This window comes from Anas platyrhynchos, chromosome 2, assembly GCF_047663525.1.
Source record: "Anas platyrhynchos isolate ZD024472 breed Pekin duck chromosome 2, IASCAAS_PekinDuck_T2T, whole genome shotgun sequence".
NCBI lineage: Eukaryota > Metazoa > Chordata > Aves > Anseriformes > Anatidae > Anas > Anas platyrhynchos.
In genome coordinates, this window is record NC_092588.1 from 141,678,905 (window position 1) to 141,700,945 (window position 22,041).

The window sequence follows — 22,041 nt, forward strand, 5'->3', positions numbered from 1 at the left end:
TTAGTGGATGCGTTTTCTTGCTGAAATTTAAAATCAACAAACCTTCCCAGTCAGCTTTGATAGATCGTCTCCTCCCATTATCTGCATGTCTTGCATAGACTGATCGTTCTGAAAGAAGAAAGACAAAAGATTGATACTGGATGTAACTGTATAAAAGTATAAACATTTTTTTTTTTATCTCTTACATTCTTAACTACTAATATTTTTTTAATAATTATTAGTACTAGTGCATGAGAGAAAGACATTAACTCCTGTGACTTCTATCATTCTATCATCTCCCCCAGTTGTGTTTAAACTAACATCAATCTCCAGGCTTACTGAAGTAGAAAGAGTTGCATTATTTATTTATTTATTTTTTAAATAAGTGATTTTCCCTTGCTTGCTATTTCTCAGTATGAAAAGTGTAAAGCAACACATTTGTCCCTTCCAAAACAGGAAAACAGCAGCGTCTCAACACTTGACAAAACACCTGTAAGTACATACTTTTTTTGGAACAGTTTTTATAAACACAGGCAAAATGTGCCTTCATCTGTCACTCACATGGAGAACTTAGCTATTATAGAAGAAATTTGCTCATTTTTTGTTCTGGAAAATGTTTTGCAAACAATTATCACTTGCTATCAAGAAAAGTTTCAGCATGCATGTGTAGGGCCATACGGTTTCAAGAGTTTTATTTGTTTATTTTTTCAATTAACTCATACAAAATCCTTGAGATCATTTCAGTAAAACAAAATACTGTCATACTAATCCCAACAGAATTGTATGCTTTGATTTTCCTACTAGCAAAGGTATTAAAAAAAAAAAAAAAAGTAAAACCTTTTCTTCAGATAGATTTGTTTTACAGACATGTCCAGTGGAAATTCATCCTGATGGAAAATTCTCAAACCAGCTCTAGTTCAAATTCATTAACAGCCGCACAGAACTTTAGGAGAAATTAAGGGAGCCCTACTTTTAAAGGAAGACAGAATAGGCCTTAAGGAAAGTAGCAAATTAAAAAATACCTAGTCATAGCCAGGCTGTGTTTTCCAGAGAAAGCAAGAGCAAAAATAAGTATAGTTAATGTGGGTTGTTGTTCCTTTTTTTTTTTTTTTTTTTTTGAGAAATTGGGGCATGTGCTAATCTAATCTCCTTCCCCACAGGGAGACAGGGTTAGTCCAATTTTAATAACAGCTGCAGTACCACAATGTGACCCTGCAGCTTACCAATAACCTCAGAAAGCTTTATCATTGGAGACAAGTGCTGAAAATGCGACTTTAGCATACTTCAGCTTTTATTCCAGAAATAAACCCAATGATGTGAAGTCAAACTCTTTTCCACAAGTAAGTAGCAAAGCAGTGGGACTTAGGAGGCAGGTGAGGATTTACTGGTGGACCTAGGGGTTTGTAGCTCTTCTCCTCATGGGGCAGCAGCAGCAGCAGAGGCATGTGAGTGCTGGGCAGGTGGTGGGGTTACGGCTGCACGCCTCTGCTGTCCTCCCATGCAGGTGGAAACCTCACGTGCCCAGGCTGCTCACTCCTTCAAGCACTCTGACAGCCCCAGGAACCATGCATGGTCCCCATGGGCATGGATTCTCTAAATGAACACAGCCTCCCTGAGGAACAGCAAGTACTGGTCACAGCATTGCCCAGATGAGAATTTCTCCAGGCTCGCATAGCACAGACCCACGAAGAGTTCCCTTTTGCTCAGACTCCACTCCCATAAAAAGCCCCCACCACAGCTTTGTACGAGGTCCATAGCAGTCATTGCCTAAAAAGACAGGTTTTAGACCTGCTTTCACTTTTTCTGCACCAGATCTAGGAGCTCTGGGTATTTTTCGTGCTGCTCAGATTCGTTTCCTGGGAAACAGAGCTAGAGCTGGAATGAAGGCTACATCCATATGCTTCCTAGTATAATGTTCAACATTTCTCTTATTTTTGTAAGGAAAAACAGAAAAATAACAAACCAAGCAACTGATTCCTCAGAAGGCTATTTTAAAAGTAAGCAATAAGTGGAGATTGGGAACATTTTAAGTTCAGCCTTAACAGCATAAGCCTTTTGTTGTAGAGCAGTCCAGGTCATTCTTCAAAAGTCAGGGACGTATTCAGGTCAAGTCTACTATTAGACTATAAAAAGCGGGTTCTAATATCTATCACGGCGTGTGTAACCAAGGCAGTGACAAAATATTTTTTCATTTCCAAATGAGAAAGACTGGAATTTCTGTAACAACCGACACACAGCAATGACTGAAGAGGCAGTTTGCCCTCAGTTGCTAGTGGAAAAAGAGAGAGAGAAAAGAGAGGGAGAGTGAAAGAGAGCAGTGAGGTGCAACAATTAGTGAATTTATTTATTTTTAATTAAAAAAAAAAAATCTCTTTCAGCAGTCTTTACAGCAACACTGTTCCCCTTGCATTTGGTATTTCTGGCTTCAGCTGAAAGGAAGATGCTGAAATAGCAACTTCATTGCTGGCGACCAGTTAAGCAAACACAAAAGCCATTGAGAGCTGGGGGATCAGAGCATCCCCCCCGTCTGTGTGGTTACACGTTGGGAGCTGTGACACAACTGCACACCGCTATGAAAATCTTTGTGTTCTGACTAGAGAATGAGCACTATCAGAGGACAGGGCAGCATATTCACTGTGCCTAAAAAATGTATAGAAAAATGCATCTCAGAACGTTTCAGCCAAGATGCTTTCAAGAAATATGGAAAAAATGACCTGCATCGCACAGCAGGGCTATTCTATTGCCAAAGGAAAAAAAAAAAAAGAGAGAAAGAAAAAAAAAAAGAAATTGGTTCATTGCCTTTAATGCCATTTAGAAGTACCTCTAAATTTATCAATTAACTCGTAGTGTAAAATACCTACCTGCCAAGCAGCAGGACTCAGTGCCACAGTGTCACATTACAGCTCTCACGGTGTTCATACAGGGAATGTGCACACTATGGTTGCCATAGGAACCTCCCGGTGCTTTTTCCTAAATTCTCAGTATATAATCTCAAAATAATACTGCACTAAATGTTAAGCATAAAGTACAATAAATGTCAGAAAGAAAAAGAATCTACTGATTCATTCATAGCTCTTACTGTCAATTCAGAACTGTTTGTTGAATTTCCACACTCTCAAGTCATTCAGGGCTTCTTTTTCCTTTGGGAGACATTCAATACTTTAACATCACCGATATGATTGAGTCTACAGGACTTCTAATAAATGCAAATACCTGAATTAAAGGTTTGCTTTCAATCTCCCAAAGCTCCTCAGGATTTGCTTTCTAAGATCATTAAACCCTATCGACACAATTTTTGCTGTTATATGTTCGAGACTAAATATAATGTCCCAGATAGACAACTCAAAGCCACACTATGTTTTGGTTTATGCAGCAAACAATTCATTGCAGTTGCTCCTGATAAACCATGGTGCATTTTGTGTTATCCCTACTTCACATCACATACTATGTTTAATACTGCATTTCCGTTTCTTCTGCATTTAATAAATTTGCGTTTTTCCAGGCTAAATCAAATGTATTTGTTTTTACTTGCTGTGTTGTGCTTTTTCACCTGTTCACCTTTGTTCTCTGATTTTATTTCCTGCAGATCTTGTCAATATGCATCTTCAGATCTTATGAATACTTAATGAATGAAAGCCAGAATGTTGCTACTTTCACCTCCATTGTTCACAGCACACGAGATAAAACTTTGACTTTCTACGTTGATTGGAAGTATAGATATTTAAATTCCAGCTATACTAAGTCATGTCTTTTGAACTGGGTGGGGCACAGAATTATTACATCTCACATCTCCTGAGATCAACACTTGGACGCAGTTCAAGTTACAAGTGAAATGAGTTGGGTGGTCTCAGGAAAATTTATTATAAACAGCATTGCTCATCTGAAAATTGCACCAAACTGTGAACATCTGTTACTCTTCTAAAGAAACAGAATCTGGAGTACATTAATACTGGGCTCAGTGAAACAAAGATTCTTTAATCACAGCAAAAAAAAAGTAGTTCTGACAAAACAGTTTAAGTGCACAACTAAATTATGAAATGACACCAAGGCAATATTGCACATATCACACATACAGTTACTATAGTCTCCATAGTTTGTATGTAACCTCTTGGGGAAAAAATGTGATTATTTTCTTCCCTGAAAATTAATTGGAGAAACTCTTAAGAGAGAAGGATGTGACTTTCAGACCTGTTCAACAACAGACTTGGTCCAACACGTCCACCAAAGCAGAGTTGAGTTCAGTCTATGCATTCACTTAGTCCTCATCTTTTTGTTTTCCAGTAAGACTGTCATTAATTTTGTCTTATCTATGCTACTGCTGTTCTCACAGGGTGACCCACGATCTTGAAATACATTCATTAAAAACAGGATTACTTTGTCCCTAATTCAGGTACCTAAAAGTTAAGACTTCAAACTCTGTGCTGCTCATCCTGGGCTCCCTTCATGATCACTGGAGAAAGCCAGGCAAATCAGGGAAATCATCTGTTTCACCACATGGGAAATCTACAGCAAATAACTCATACCTAGACATCTAATTGTCAGACATCTGAAGTTAGCTGAAATGAATCCCAGCTTAAGAGACTGGCATCAATATTTTCTTTTTATAAACCTCACTGAGCACTCAGAAAGAAATTATTTTCAATCACATTTACCACAGGCATGTAAGAAGCAATGATCTTGACCATTTTCCATTAGTACCATCCTCAACTATCCACTTAGGCTCTCTCTCACACAAACACAATTCCCCTTGGTACTACTGTGGGTTAATTTGCTTGCATGTTTATTCAAAGGTTTCATTTTAATCTGGTTGAAGTATATTTGAGGAGAGATTTTAAAAGATACAGTCAATCTAGTATTGCTCTCCACGTGCAGAGGAAAAATATTAGCAACCAGTCTGCAGATTTTTTGCAAAAACATTATACTGGATGATTAATGGGACTCTACAGTGAACTTCTCAGAACAGAAATATGGGCTTATCCATAGGGTTTAGCCACTACATAATGAAAACAAGTGGATTTCACATGTGTGGGGTTTATGATCTGGAAGAATGGAGTTTCAGTGAGTCTCAACAAAACATTATTTTGTGTTTGATAGTGGTGCAAGGACAGCAGCTGGGCTGGCTGTGAAAACAGCTCCTTTGAAGGTGATCTGAACAGCTACGTGTTGAATGGCACTGAGGGAACACGGTGGACGGCATTAAAGGCAGAGGGGAGATGACATTTACCGGGGAAATGAATGATGAGGATTTGAACAAAACTCTTGGCAGTTCAAAGAAAAACTGGGACTCTGAAACCTTACGTGGACGACACAACTGGCTTATGAAATGGCTGCAGTTTCAGAGACATGGCTGTGTCCAAGACAATGGCTAAAATACACTGCTGAAGCTGAAATTGAAAATGACAGAAAACCCAAGCAGAGCCTTGGCATGTGAAGTAGCAGATATGTTTTTCGGTTAAAAAAACACATAGCACTCAGAGGAAAACAGAGGCAGATATGACAAGAATTTACTTTTCAGTTCAATCCTTCAAAAATGAAACCACAGAAGCCATGTTTCTCACAGAACATTTAAATAGAGAATTATTACTTCTATGTGAGTTAGCTGCAGCAAACGGATTCATAATATAACCAAGCTTTCTCCATTTAAAAAATAGTGCTGCAGAAATTAATTGCAGGTATTTGCAGCATTTAGATAGATGCATCTGCTATTATAAAGACTTCTGTTTGAAATTCTGTGTTTCATTAATTCTAATATCTTTTGCTATATGACCATGCTCTATCATCTCAGTCATAATAATTACAATGAAAATTTTGATCTTCCAGTTCGGATGCAGATATTCTAGTATGAAATTTACTTGTTGTGCAGCCTGCCTCCTGAGAACTGCTTCAGTATGTTAATATGTTGGTCTGAGAAGTGTCAGTATGGTATCTACATCATCTATTAGCTTATTACCCAGACTACTGGGTAATGTCAAACTGGCATATAAAATGTAGGCTATGAAATACTCAGTATTTCAGCAGAAGTAAGAACATCAGTGGTGTGGTAATACATAAGATGCTGTACTTACAAGAATATACTTAACTGATAGCATTTTGCATTTCATCAACGAAGAAAACAGTTAAGAATGAAGGACCTTAGGAGTGTAGCTCAGATCATGGACTGTCAGGGGTTTCATGGCAGGAAACTAGGGCTATATACTAAAGAAGCAACATTCATTAGTAAGTACTGCTAAGTTGGAGATTGTGCAAATGGGAATGGAAATGATATGGATCACTCCCTGGTAAAGACTGGGAAGAAAGCATGCCTTCCCTAACCCAGAATCAAATATGTACCAAAGTGCAGACTGAAACCTCCAGGGCACACCCACATTCAAAATAATCAAGTGCCAGGTCACTGATATATTTGTAGGAGGTGCTTTAAATACCTCGCAAACAAGTGAAGGATACTGAACCAACTGGAAATCAAACACAGTAAACTGGCACACTCCCACTGTCAGAACATCTTTATCCCCCAGGAACAGTAAAAATATGTTTATATGGAGACATTGATGGTTCTGTATGTCCCTGTTAGCTTTAAAGTTGGGGCTACAATGCCTTCCTGAGCTGCTTGGTAACTATAACATGAACTATGCTGCGCTGACACCTGTCTTATTGCCAGCATAACCTGAGATAGTCAATTTTAAACTGGTATTGGTATATCTATCTGAGCTCCAATTCCTACAATGTAAGACATACCTGTACATCTCTATGGTTACATCTACAAGCTAACTCATTTCACCTATTCTTTTTCCTCCGTGTTGTTATTCCTTAACAAAAAGCTCCATCACACAGGTTTGGAAGCACTTCAACTTCAGGCTCGTCTATCCAGTTCCAGGGAAGGCCAGAGCTCTGCAATGAGGAAGTAGGCTTTGGACAGAGAAGCACAAACAATGAACTTACTTACAGCAAGGTACTACCCCTCGTCAGCTCACATGTGCTAACATATGTAGATGCTGCTTCTCTTCTACAAAAGCAAGAGAGATCCCTCAGCTTAACTCTCAGGGCAACAGTAACTTATTAAACTTAATGAATTGGAATGTTTATAATCATCTGCTCACATATTCAGTAATTTCTTGTATACCAGGACTCCTGCATGCCTTCTAGGTATTTAATCCAAAGGAGGTTAGGTATTTTGAAACAGACACGATTTAGTTGGTACTATAAATTCATCCCGTATAGAGAGGCTTCCATGGAGATTCTCTGGTATCTAATAAAGCAGAAACTGCCATTGAAGCTTTTCCCCTCCTGGTCAAGGCATTTGGAATCGATCTCTCTTGGGAATACTCTCAGACATCAACAGAGGTGAACTGACATGCAATGCTAATACCCTTAATATAGGTTAATACAGATTATAACTGTAATTATTTAACAACATGTTTGCTAGGGACAGATATTAAAAGATGTAAATTCTTTACTTTTTTTTTTTTTTTTTCTCAAGGAATGTGTTTGACACTCTATTTCCATCTATCAATAGGTTCTGTAGATATACAGATTAAAGAAATTTTCAAATATTTTCAAATAGGGAAAGAATTCTAAAGATGTGAGTGCATACATGGTCTAGTCCTGTAGTTTTATTGCATGTAAAACTCCTTGAAAATCCTTGAACAAAGACGTAACTTCAGATATATTGGTACAAACTGTTGGAGAAGGGTCAAACTATTGGAAATGGCAATAGAATTTAGAACAGTTAACATGGCTAATAACGATTATAAAAATTATTTTGATATTTTCTTTTCTAGTTTAGCAATTAGGTTTTACATATTTCCTTGGTATTGGTTCAATGGGTTATTTTGTTTAAGAATAAGGCAGTAATACTGCAGCACCACATATATCCATATGCCATAAAAAGCACCTGTACACTTACAAAGATCAGCAAGAAATGAAATCCAGAACATGCAATACTAAATTTTTGGAAACATAAATAAAAGAAAACCACAAAATATCTTCAAATCTCAGCTGAGTTCACAAACAGTGTACTCCAAGGCTTTCTTACACTATTAACTTGTTTTTATTCTGTAAAAAAAAAAAAAAACAAAAACCACATTTAAAACATAGAAATAAAATCTGCATGTGTTCCAGGATGAGAAATTGTACAACTGCACATGGCTGTTCAGTCAAAGGGAGATTCAGACCACTACTTTGTCTCTAGAGATGAGAGGCAGAGCAAATTTAAAACGTTCAGGCAAAAGAATAATTTAGGAAGTGTAGCTGCCAGAACTCGTTTTGGACTGCCAGGAGACATTACTAAAGGTGCCCACCTTCTGTGATAATAATATAATAAAGGCCCATATTCATGGAATAGGTGGCTTGGGCTTTTTTCTTAGCTTTCAAAAGCGCACCATAAGCTAGAGAGTGCAGGGGGAATCTTCCTTCTGTTACTATGCCATGGTAAGGCAAAAATCAAAAAGGACATCAAGCAACCTAGGAAAAGGTCAGTGTTGGTTTAAACCCAAGCTAATTAGAGTATGTCTTTTAACCAGTTACTGTTCATTATTGTATACATGACCATTACAGCAACAGGACTACAAGTCGCATTTTCCAGCACTAACAGGGCTCAGTACCGCAGCTGGAACACTTCCAGGTGTACCATCTTACCCCATGTGTTTAATTGTTGAATTGTTAATTGTTTTTAATTAATTAAAAACACATGAAAGTAAGCAAACATAAAAACGAGCAAGTTTTTAGCTCTAAACTGTAAAAAAACTGTCCCTTGAGGGTTTCTGAAAGGACAAGGGAAAACAGCTTTCACTGAACTAAGCATAAAGTACTGACCTCCTGACCCCAACTATCAGCAGTTTCTGAGATTTGGTGATAAAAGGAAGGAAGAAGAATCTTCAAATCTGTCAAATAGCCATAGGCTGAGACAACAGATAGCTGTAAGCAAATTCTCAAGAGATGATACTGATAAAAACCTCAAATGCTTAATCCCTTCCAGCAACCTGAAGTCTAGTGTATCCCTTACAACTTGGTAGCTCTCTTTCATACCATGTTCAGTTCCTTGCTAGTGACAACTTGGAAACTTTTAACATAACCTTCATTAAGTGTTTTTTTTTTTTTCAAGATTATTTTCCAGCATTTCAAGGTTATTTTCTAGCATTCCTGCTGTATTTCAATATTCTAACTTTTGTTTATCAAAGGAAGGGTGAAACAAATTTCATTTCTGTCACACTGATAAGCACTGCAATAACAGAGTACTTCTCGTTATTGCTGTATTCCTTTAAAGCAACCTTTTTGGTTTATGCCTTACAGCACCCCTGGGGTGTGGCACGGCATGAACATCACACATGCTATGATCTGTTTTAAGGAACAGCATGTAAGGGATGCCAGCAGAAGAGAGTCATAGAATTCCATGGGAAAATTAGAAGCCTCGGGCTTCTTTTAATTAATTTTGCCCCATTTCAGAACTTAATTAAAAAAACCACACACTAAATGGTATTATTAGCATCCAAATAAGTAATCAAGGTGATGCTCTGCCAATGGATAAACATATTATGGTACTTTCAAACTTGCCAGATCTTATTTGTACAGCAGGATTAGCAACCATCGTGTTCTGGACATTTCTTCCAGGTAAGAGCCCATCTCCCCGTCACTGCAAAAACCTATGAAGCAGTCAGAAAATACACATTTCAGCCTCTCCTAATGATGACATCCAGTGTTTCTGCAAATGTCATGATTTAGCAGTGGCTTGCTGCATTTTTGGCAGAATATGAAACAAAATATTTTACTGAGACTGAACTTCAATTTTTTCGGCTTTGTTAACAAATCGCCGCTTTACAACAAATCCTGTATCCAGGGGAACTTTCGAATCTAACTTTTTGCAAAGATGACCTCTCGAGTGCTTTTGAATGAAATCCCTTGATGCCTTGAGTATGTTCTCAAACTGAACAATTTTAAAAACATCCACGGTCTCAAATGTTAAGATGTTCCAGAAGGCTGGATTGCTTAGAAATACCAAAGATTTAAGCTCATGAAGAAAACATTAAAAAAAAGTTAAGAAAAATGAACTTCAGATCTAAAACTTCATTTATGCATAGTAGCCGTCTACCCTCTGTAACATAGTATAATCTAAAACATTTATTTCAATTTGGAAAACATTTTTCAAAAGAAAACATTACAGCTTGTTAGAAAAATGTGACCCTTGGGGGAGACAAATTTCTCCAGAAAGATTAGCGAAAATCTCTCAAAGACTTTGCATTAGACTCGAAGTCCAGCAGAACGGACTATCAACCCCCAATACATGAATGTGTATTTTATTTTTTTTATTTTCAGTTAGGAAGAGGAATTCCACAGCTAAAAATCACAAAGCAGTATAAAGGCAGTACCTAAGTGGGGAACAATGGCTAAAAATGAAAGGTATCTTGAGAAGGCAAGTAATTACTAGCTGCAATATGTCCCACAAATGCATTAAAACAATACTTTGATGGTGCTGGAGAGCTTCAGGACAGCTCCGTACCACCCTGCCTTCACGGCCACATCTGTTCTCATTCTGTCCCCATGGCAATCAGACTGCTTCCTACTCAGTTCTCCCCCGGCTGATCTGTTTGGTTCCCCCAAATCTTTCAGATGAGTCACCGAAACACTTACTCATACTTTAAAAAAAATCCCTAAGCCTTCAGATGGTGTTAACATATTTAAGCGGTGTGTAGGTGTATTATCTGATGCAGAAACTTACAGAGATCACCTCTCCATGAGCAAGTTTTACATTACAGATGAACTTGATAAACTGACTGTATCCTGCCTTATAATGACCTTTCCTGAGCTATGCTCACAAATCAACGCCTACTTATATTATTAGTAACACTTCAACCCTTAAACGGTGTCCAACAGGAAAATACTGTATGTTTTAATTAAAAATAACTTAAATCAGAAACATTTTATTCCTCTTTTATGTTCAAGAGAGCTTTGAGCAAGTGATGGTTTCAAGCTCTCATATGTCACAACTCTGCATACAAGTTAAATGGAAGCTGAGGATGTCTAGGAGAGCATCTGCCTCCAAACCACAACACTGAGCATTAAGGTCATATTTTATTGTGTTGTAGCATAGCCTTCTGCAGCTTGCCTTGGAACTGTATGAAAAGAGGATTGGTTCTCTGAAAACAACCAGGGTTGATCCACGCTTCCTCTGACCCCTCTGAGGTGCACCTCAGATAAAGAAGTGGTGGGCTCTGAGGCTTGCCACACTGCTCCCTGGCAATGAGGATCCCCAGGATCCTGGTGTACTGCAGATCTATCTGGTGTGAGAGTATGTTCTCAAAGTTGTCTGGATCATCCTGTTACACCAATAACATCAGCCGTGCTTTTACCAATTGGGCCAACATTTTTCTCATTCAATTTCTGTAAATTTCTTCAAAAAATATTCAGCCAGTTGCAAGAATAAGCTTTTGGGACAACTTCCACTACTAATACTTTTTCGGCTATTTCTCTGAAAAGCCTGAGTGTCTTTGAGGCTGACACTTTGCAGCAAGACACTGCTGAATGTAGAAGAGTTTTTTGTCTCCCTCATGAAAACCTTCCTGTTTTTAAACATTTGGACACAGTTAGGAGGACCGTGAATTCTAGCAACTGCAAACATTCTCCCTGCACAAAATATGAGCTCTTTTCAGTATTCTTCGTCTTATTAAGCACCTCAGGTCTGACTAAGCTACAGAAAATGACGAAAGCATCAGAAATACAGAGATAGCATTAGTGCCTGCTTAAGACTTGGCAGCATCTTCAGCTTGGAACCATAAAGGACGTTTTACTCACTAGTTTTAACAGGTCTGAGCACTTCACAGAGCTTTTACTCAAAAAGACATTACTACTTGAGGATCCAAATAGCATTTTATCCATGGAAAAGTACACCGAGGTAGGATCCCTCAGGCAATGCTAGGAGCAGAAAGCTAGTTGCAAGCCTCCCGTGTTTAACTTGTCCATACGACAGACACCTACTTGGCAGAACCATCTATTCATGGTATATTCATAGCATATTCTATACTAGAACACATTTCTCAGAACAGCTACAACTTAAAGTCTGTATCCTTGACACTGGTAGCTTCTGTGGACTAAAGACAAGACAAGAACGTAATCCTGCAAAATTCTAATTTCTGCACAGGTGTTCACTGTCCGCTGTTGCAAGCCATGCACCTGAAAAAGTTTGAGAATATTTTATTTTTTTACTGTATAGTACATGCACAACCCCTCCAAATTAAGTAAATAAAGCTCATTTTGCCTACAACAGATATTTATTTGCCTGTCAAACTGATCATCTGCAGATAATATGGAGTTCAATCTTGTGAAATTATTGCAAAATTTGGCCTTAAAGTTCACAGGTATTCATTCTACCAGGTAGGCCCCAATTTCCATGGCTGCTCAACATCAAAGAAGATGAAATGAACATCAGCTAAAATGTGTGAATGAAGCAAAATAAAGGGAACTCACAACCTTCCCATGAGAAAACCTGTAACTACAAAAGCTACTGTCAACTCCATCTCAGGATGTACGTTTTTCTTGGGAGATTATAAACTGTGTTTTCATGACATGCAGGTATGGAAATAAAACAGTCATCATATCACTGATGAAGAGTTTGGGTATTAGATGTAAATCATTAAATCCAAGCAGTACACTTAGTTGTTTCTTTTGTGTTGTTAAATTAATGAAATCATTAAGGAGTTATTTGCTTTTTTAGGGTACAGATTACAATACACTGTTTTCAGATGTAAATGTAAAATTCACACTGGTCCTAAAAAAAGGAAAAAAAAAACAAAAAACAAGTTCCACACAGTAAAATTATATTGACTAGGAACAGGTAATTAAGCAAAGAATGGATATAAATTTTACACAGTTCATTACTGTAGTTACAGTCTGATGTCTCACGCTGCTCTGTTTTTTAAGATGTAAGTATTTAGCAATGGCATATGAGAAGTAAAGCTACAAGGCAGAAAAATAAACTATTTTACCACATTTATCAACTTGCTTTCAACTTACTCATTATAAAATCTCTCTGTTTCCTTACTCCTACAGTAGAGTGGTTTAGCAAAACTATTTACTGAAATGGCCTCATATAGACAAAAACATTCAGATTTCTACTAAACAATACTTGTTTTGTTGCTTGTTTTCAGAGTTTTGCAGCACTAATGGTCCTGTTTATGCCAAGATTAATAACCAACAGTTGTAAATATATTTCAAACAACTGGAAGCTGAAGAGGAAACAGATCATATCAATGGATTTGTTTGTGAACAGACTTCAATGCAACCATTGTGCGTGGATTACAATTCGAGGTCACATTTTTTTATTAGTTATGTTCTGGAAACCATAAATAATGTATTAATTTTAAAGGATTACATGAATTGGCTCAATCCACATAATCCACTGCAAGTTTCCTCCGAGTGACTAGCAAACAACATTCCTTTGAAGTTCATTCATATTTTTCAGGGTGATTTTCAACAATACCTTCTTGCCATCGGAATATGAAAAATGCACTTCTAAAATCTGCAATTCGGGCACTATATGGAAAACAGATCGGTATTATATAATAATCTGTGCTTGACATGGAATTTTACCTATGATACGTTATCACAATTCAACTACTGTCCTTTTTAAGAAGTGCACTACACAAGTTCAAAATAACAGAGACGATTGGTCTCCTGTCCCATTAGTCCACACAAGGACAACCTAAGAAATCACAAAAGTCTAAAGGAAAAGTATCTTACTCCTTGTTTAGCTCACCATGCTTCTCACAAGAAAAGCTATGCCACTAAGATTCACTTGTCCTTCCCCAAAACACATGGCTTACCATCATATGGACTTTGTATCATGGAATAATTCTGAGAATGAAACAGACAGCCATGGATAACGATATGGGAAAAATAAACTTTTCAGAAGAACATGTAGCAATGACATGCTGGTCTGTCCAGTTCAAGTATGGGTGTTTCTCCTTTCTCCCACCAGCCCCTGCTACCAGTTTCAACCACAACTTAGTATCATTTTTTCCATTTTTAGCTTCCATCATCCATCCCCCAAAGAATTCTTAATTCACACGTATTTACTTTCTCTCCTGCTGAGAGGCTGCTAAAAACTTCTCAAGCATGTCTACAGACTCTGTATGCTTCCTCTATTCATCTAATAATTTTTTTTTCAATTCCTTTTCAGAATTGAGCTTTGGTTTAGAGATCACATTCGGCATACCCATGGAACAGGATGATGTCGTTGCACCTATAAACTGGGGATTAGACTTGAGGAGCCACAACATCTGCCTCAAGATCTAACTCATCCTTTACCTTCATTAGCCTGTCCTAAATTGTCTCTTCCACACTGAACAAAGAGACATTCTTCTTGTTCAGGAATACTCTACTGTTCTGCATGAAAAAAAGATATGCTTTAAATAAGAAAACTGATAGGATCTTGTTAACATTCACTTCTTTACAGAAAGTCTAAGATTTGGGTGACCTCACACTATGTTTTTTTACTAAAGCATATCCCCTTCAGCCCTTTAGTATGTGACATCTGTCTACTATTCCTTTGCTCACTCTCTCTTCATCTTCAAACATTCTTTCATGTCTTGTCCTATCCATTAATCTGTAAGCATCTTAGTGTTGGATGTAGGCTAGTAAACCTCCAGCTTCCTCTGTTGCACTTCCCACTGGATTTTTCTGAATTAGTTCTTTAATCTGCTGAAGCTCTCCATATCACCAATATATTAAAGGATTTCTGGATCCATATTTCTTAACTCTCCCACTGGTGTCATATGTCCTTAGGTGACATTTGCAAGCTCATCCACTTTCTTCAATACTTTTCATTCCTGATTTCAACCTACCATGTTTCTGAAAATACTTTCGAATTCTTCTATCAATCTGAAACTCTCATCACTTTTCAACTCCCTGTGTAGGAGTGATCAGTCAGGAAAAAATTCAATATGGTGAAATTGAATATATTAGATATTATTCTTCCACTCAAAAATCTCTGCAGTGAATTATACTGTTCCTAACTTATACCATATTCAAGTCCAATTTCTTAGAATTCAGTATCTAAGATGTTGCCAAATTCTTTCAGTTCTTACATCACAGTTTCCAGAATACATCATTTTCCCCTAAAACTTGGCATGCAGCTTATCCATACCTGCACCGGATTTCATGAGAGGTCTATGCTAGTACTTCTTTGTCTAGCCACTATACTTACTGCCTCACAACTCTTAGAACTCGGAGCTGCTGTTTCTCATTCAAATTTCACCATTGGATTTTATTTTCCTTTCCATCTACGTCTTGAATCTTACCCTACAGTGTCTACACACTACTTCCGTATGTTTATCTAAACAATCGTATTTCCTAACTCTCACCTTGGTGTTTTCTTTTAATTTGCCCATTGTGCTGGAAGCTTGTAAGTCACCATACAGCCTCTAATCAAATCCCCATGTAAACAATCTCCTTATTTTGAGATTATGTAAAAAATAATAATAATACAAAAAAAATACAGTAAGTTTATCATACTACCTTTAAGTCTACAGGAAACTGCATTCTTCAAAGAATTTTTCATATTTCTATGGAGGGTGCCACTCCATGCATCTTCCAGACATGATTCTTTCCAATTTCGTAATTAATCATTTATATATTTATTAATAATTTTTACTTAAGAGAAATCAAAAAGCCTTCAAAATCTAAGCACAATGTAATTGGTGTTATGTTTGTGTGTTTGTTTGTTTGTAAATGGTGTATTTCTGGATTTACAGATATAAACTTTTCTTACAAATTAAGCATACCTGATTTATTTTTTTTTTTACTGATCTACATTTGAGCCTGTATTTTTCTGTCCATGTGTATAAGCTTCTTAACTTTCTGTACTGCATCATTTTAGCATTCCAGTAGGGAAAAAAACAAAAAAAAAGGAAAAATACACTTCAGTTTCTAGTGGAAGCAAAAATATGCTTTCAGATGCTGCAACCTCCACATTCAGTTGCAGGAATTTTATTAAAGGTCTAAGAACTAATACTGATGTGTGTAGAACATAAACAGTGTAACCACATTATTTTTATGTTATGGTTTCCTATGTCAGACTTCCTCTGAAAATAACAAAGAGTATTTCCCCATATTACCTGTATATAAACAAGATTCATTAATCTGACATGCCAATTTGAGATACTGAAACAAGACAGTACTTGTAAACCATGGGAAATTTTCTCATAAAAATGTCCAGGCTAGTAAACCAAATAAAACCATCCTTACTCTAGAAGTACATGCAGCCACTCATATCACTAAATATACTATGCTTTTTTAAGACTCAAATGATTTGCATGAAGAAGTCTAAATAAGGATTGATATTACAACTTTCAGCAGCATAATATGAAAGCAGATCTTAACATCTTAATTAAATGTCTAAACTCTAGAATATGATGACAGATCTAAAAACAAAGACCCATGTAAAGTTGGTCTCATTTGCAGTCTCCTTTTATTTGAAATCATTTCTGTATGCCAGACATCAAAATACAACATTTTCCACTGCTACTTCACAGTTAAGATGTACTTTCACTGATGGCAGCATCCGACTTTGGATCACAGATAGAGCCCATTTTTGCTACACAATTAAACCAAGAATACCCCCTTTAAATGACAACCTCTAAAAATTGACTAACCTTTCAGTACTGAAGCTGGAATGAGACAATTCAAAATCTCATGAATTTGAGCTGAAGTTAATTGTTGGATTTAAACAGCTGGAGGGGGGTGAGGGGAGAAGACATATCTGAAGGAAGTATATTGAGAGCAGCAGGACTCCCTTTAGGAGAGAAATTGGTAACAGTTAGTAAAAGGAAGCAAGATAAATTACATGAGAAGAACAGTGTCTGTAAAATGAAAGAGGGATAAAAAACAGAGAAAAAAAATGGATCAAAAGCAATAATAAGCCTTAAGAAAATGTGGAACAGAAAAGGCAAAAGGAAGGAAAAGAATGGAATTGGTGATGCTCCAAGACTTCACGTAGAGTCTTACCCTTAAACCTGTAATTTTTTGCCTCTTATTGAATTGTAAAACACTGTGAGAAGTATGCTATTACAGAATAAACTGACACAAGTCTCATATAAAGCTGGGATACAGGCTCACTCAAACTACTAACAGCTCCAGTGTTCTGACCGTGGCTGTGCTGCATAGGGCTATGACCTGAAATTTTAGGGAACCTACCCTTGTCTGCAATTGGACAGGATACAACTGTAACTCAAAAAACAAAGGGTGGCAGGTAGTGGTACGGGTACCTTAGCGAGCATTACATTTGTGTATCACTCACTGAATGAACCCACCAACATTCATGTCATTTTACATTTATACTCCAGAGTTACTCAGCTCCTTAGGACCAGGCTGATACCAAGCACTGTTCCAAGCACTAAATCAAGAACAGTTTCAGTCTCTAAGTACATGACACCTGGTGGGAAGCACTTAAGAGAAAGAAGGGTTTATTTTCATTTTCTAAAAACTAGATGCAAGCAGTAGTTAGGAAGGAGTTAACTTCCTCCTGAAGCATAAGGCTAAGATCCAAAACATCACAGCCATCAAATGTTAGGATCATCCAGGACTTAGCCTAGATAAACATCCTACATAACCAAATTGGTACTGCTGTTTCAGTTTTATATATCAAGCTTTTATTTAATTTCTTAAGTAATGATGTGAAGATTTCCACACTCCTGTGGTATATAGATCTCCTCTCACTGATTATGGGTTAGTGGTGCTAGTAAGTGTTGACTTGTCAACGAGGAAAGAATCTTCATGTGGTATCTTCATACTGGATATGAGACATTCAATAAGAAAACCATGTGCATTACCAATACTACCAGGTGCAAAGTAAAAAATAAAAATAAATTTAAAAAAAGAATAATTCTACAATTCTTTAAGCAGTAGTATTGAAGCACTGTCATTACCACAGTGAATAGAAATCTTGTATAATTTCTGTGTGCCTTTATGTGAGACAAACATAATATATTTTGCTTTATTTATTGGTTCTGTAATACTGCTAAATAGCTAGAAATTGTACAATCTTTATATTGCACATGTCCTTCACAGACCTGACTAGTTCTTGAAACAGAAGATCCAGAACCAAATCCTAACCAAATGGTGACAAAAGGCTCTCATCCTGTAATGGTAAAAACGAAACAAAACAAAACAACAACAACAACAAAACTTGGGCTGGATTTGCAAAAGTTAGGAAAAGCTTATGGTCACTGAGGTCAGAGCAAAATACCAACCAGCCAGCCTCTGCTTGGGGAACAGACATAGAACTATTCCAGGAGCTATTGGGCTCAGCAAGTTGCATTTATACTTAGAGGGAAACTGTATTATCATTCCATTTGTTTGGTGTACTTCCTCAGACATTTCTAGGACAACTTCTAGAAATGCTCTCCCACTGTGGAGTGTGAACTCCAAGGTGGAATACAAATATGTACAGCTTATGCAAATAGAAATCATAATCACGCACTCTAAAAAGATGCAGGTCATCTCATTAGCATGGCTTCATGGAAGCAAATGAATCATTATTGCATAATTTCTTCAGAAGATAACAGGAAGTCTTGATCCTTTCCTCAACACTGGATTTGGTTCAACGCCTTATTTCATTTTCTTATAAAGCACTATCATCATCTAGTGGTATATTTTGCTACTATGTAAACTGCATGCTATGAAGAGTAAAACACTTCATTTACTTAGCATTAAACATTTAGAATATGGCATAGATTTATCATCTTGCAGTTATGCCAAACTATAGAAGGGCGGGGGGAACAGAACATGAAGTAATGAGAAATAAACTTGAACAGCACTGTTCAGGATTTCAGGAATAACATGCAGACATTTTACAGGATGGAAACTTGAATAATTTTATGTCCAAAAGTGATGACAGACTAAATAAAAAATACAGCTTGAGGATGCTTCATATCATCACTCATACTGTTCATAAAGTATAAAGGGACATGAACAAATATACTGGGGAAAAAAAAAATCACATTTTTTAAAACAAAAATATTTTTCCAATTGTTTTTCATATAGTTTGGAAAAAACAAAATCCCATTTACAAAAGCCCACTACTTATTATGAACATACAACCAGAATCTACATAAGTAAGTTGTTGACTTACATGGTAACTTTTCAGTCTAACAAAATCGACTTTCATGGAGATGAACCTTTCTGAATTTCTGCTGAGATTTTTAATGTGCTCCACAAGGTCAGCACAGAACTTGTAGCCACCTTTGAGTACACAGAGAACCACAATATCGTTGTCTCCAATGTCTTGCATAATATCTTTAGCCAATCTTTCTGTCCTGAGACAAAAAAAATAAGGATAAAATAACATTAGATGTGGGTACTCTAAGTTCACGGTATGCAAAATAGTATAATGAGAATATATCTTGACCTACAGTTGGCCTAAGCATCTTGACTTGCACAGTTTTGGGTCAAGTTCACAATAGGCAGATAAGGAGTGTTGGATGCAAGATGCAAACTGTGTGACTCGAACTAGACAAATGCATTAAATGCCCAGTTACAGAAAAGGGAGTAACACATCCCACTGTATATTGAATTCATAAGTATTTCAGAGACTTTAGGGTGATAAGTGAAACACTGACTTCAGTTTTATCTCACAGAAAACCTCAACATGCATTATTTCTGTAAAATCACATTTTACATGTAAAATTCTCATTTTAAATCGCTTTGATTTCTAAAGACCAAGGTAGATGGTATTATAGATCTAAAATGGGTACCAGGTATTTACTAGGCATAAAATATCAAAATATTTATATTTTATGAAAATATAAAATCAACAGAAAACAGAAAAATAATATTTGATGTTCTGAGGAAAAATAGCTCAGTGCATTATTTACTCTAAATGCTTTTTTTCTTGAAAGTTCTTTGATAGGTCTCTGAATTCATTCTGCTGGAGTACAAAAAAAAAACAAAACACCGGAAAAAAAAAGAGAATGCTCGCTTCAAACAAATTTATAGTGAACATCAAGAGAAATGAAGTTGTAACATATTTATTTAAAAAGAGGAATTAAGAGTCAGTTGACCTTAAACAAGAGATGGAAAATTCAACACAATGGTAACTTAAAAGGCTATGAAAGAAAGCTTGTGTGTAAAAACAAATACAGGAGTCATTACTCTTCCTTAGGATGGATGTTTACAATCTTCTTTCAAGGAGTTCCAACAATTTCAGTACTTGCAACTGGCTGTTTAAATGTGGTAGGTAGAAAGCTGCAGGCTGAAAATGTCCCATGAAATTCCATTCAGATGTTCCCAATTCTTTGTTAAAAATTACTCAGAACAATAACTGAGTATGAACACTGAGCTGGATTACTACACATATTAAAGCACTGTAGATGCCTACACTGAGAGCATGCAGGAGCTACTGTAAGATAAGAATTGAGAGGTGATCAAGCTTTCCCATTGCTGCTCTTCAAGCACAGCTTCTGGACTGAAACAGCCTACCCCACACTCTTCTCCTGGGCTAGCTACACAGCTTAAATGGCAGAAGTCATTGGTACAGTCTGGAACAGCTGAGTTATCCACATGAATGATCTGTAGTAGGGAACTGTTGAAATTGTACATAATTAAATGTAGTCTTTTTCTCCGTTTTATATTAAAAACACAAGACAGGGTACAGGTGAGACAGTTGAATATTACTATAAGCAAAGCCTTGTACTTGGTCTTCCACTGTTGGTTCATCCCTCTTGTGTACAAACACTCTAACACCAGTTTCACTGCATGATCACAATCTCTTTTTTTGCGGGACCCCTGTGCTGTTAAATGCCCAAATCCGAAACTAAGTGAAGGAAATTAGATAGTGACTTACAAAAGACAACTACATGTCTAGCATTTCCTACCTTCTAGCATTGTTTTATTTCCCAAATTAAATAAATAAAATAATTTTTATAATTGATTACACAATATTTTAGGACAAATGTTATATATACACTATTTGTGGATGACAGGCTTTACAAAAAAAGAGTAATATTACTTACCAAAGCATATAGTAACAATCAAACCACACGTACCTGTCAACAATAATGCCGTGAGGAATGAGCACATATTCCAGATCTCCATAGTAGTGCTGAGGATAAGTGAACAAATCCAGACTGTATCCGGGCCAATTGTCTGAAATCTGAGTATTAAATAATACTGTTAGGAATACTTCATGGTGTTTGACAAAATATAGCTGATATAAAACCAGTGTTTTAGTATCCTGCATTGAATTAATAGTATGACACATACTGTTCCATATATGCTGGCACTCAAATCATAAACTTCCAAATTATGTAATCAGTGGTTACTGTTTCACTTTTCCTATTTGTCATTTTGCTTCTCAGTATACCTCAGAAATTAAATGTTAGTTTGTTTGTTTTTTTCCACAGGACATGGGAAAATTCACCTGAAATTACAAACAGCTTGACATAAAGGGGAAATACTACTAAACTAGTGGCAAGTCTAAATTTCTTACTACTTTCAAACTGAAAAAGCTTGGAAGTAAGTAAGTTAAAAGTAAGATTACCAGAAAAAAAAAGATTCTTCAATAGGGATTAGAAGGCATAAATCATATATTAAAATTGTGAATTTCTGTTTTAGAGGTATTTTTAAAGTCACATATTAATAAATATTCTACAGATGAAAGAGAACACAGGGAAAGTAGATGATGTGGTTCGTGGGCTGTGTCTGTACAAATCAGTGGAAGACTATGTCTTGCCAAAGGCAAGGTTCCTAATTTAGATAAGTCATCAAACATAAACTATTACCAAGTGTTCATATCTCACCTCGCTGTCAGCTAGTCTGAAGAACCATACGTACATTTACAGCGAAAAATATTTTGCAGATTTAATACGTGTTAGCTTCATAGCAGTGAGAATACAACAATTGGGAGATACTATAGAAAGCAAGGGCAGTAGAGATTATGTAGGGCAAAAATCAGCCAGAAGGCAAAGGCTTCAGAAAGCTGTGAAGATGCAAAGTCATCACCACATTTCTAAGAAAAATGAAAAACCAGACCAATTCCCCACAACCAATTTTCACAATTCTGTATGAAAGACAAGACCTGCA

At 36.6% G+C, this 22,041-nt stretch overlaps 1 protein-coding gene across 2 annotated transcripts in view; it reads right to left on the reverse strand.

The window, feature by feature from the left end:
* The window catches only part of PRTFDC1 (phosphoribosyl transferase domain containing 1), a 45,313-nt gene that overhangs the window by 20,121 nt on the left and 3,151 nt on the right, over nt 1-22,041 (reverse strand). For both annotated transcript variants that reach the window (XM_072033713.1, XM_027450624.3), the window contains exons 2-4: nt 21,006-21,112; nt 19,094-19,277; nt 43-108 (exon numbers count right to left, since the gene is read on the reverse strand). In XM_072033713.1, the coding sequence (XP_071889814.1) occupies nt 43-108; nt 19,094-19,277; nt 21,006-21,112 (357 nt within the window). The remainder of the gene's footprint in view (nt 1-42; nt 109-19,093; nt 19,278-21,005; nt 21,113-22,041) is intronic.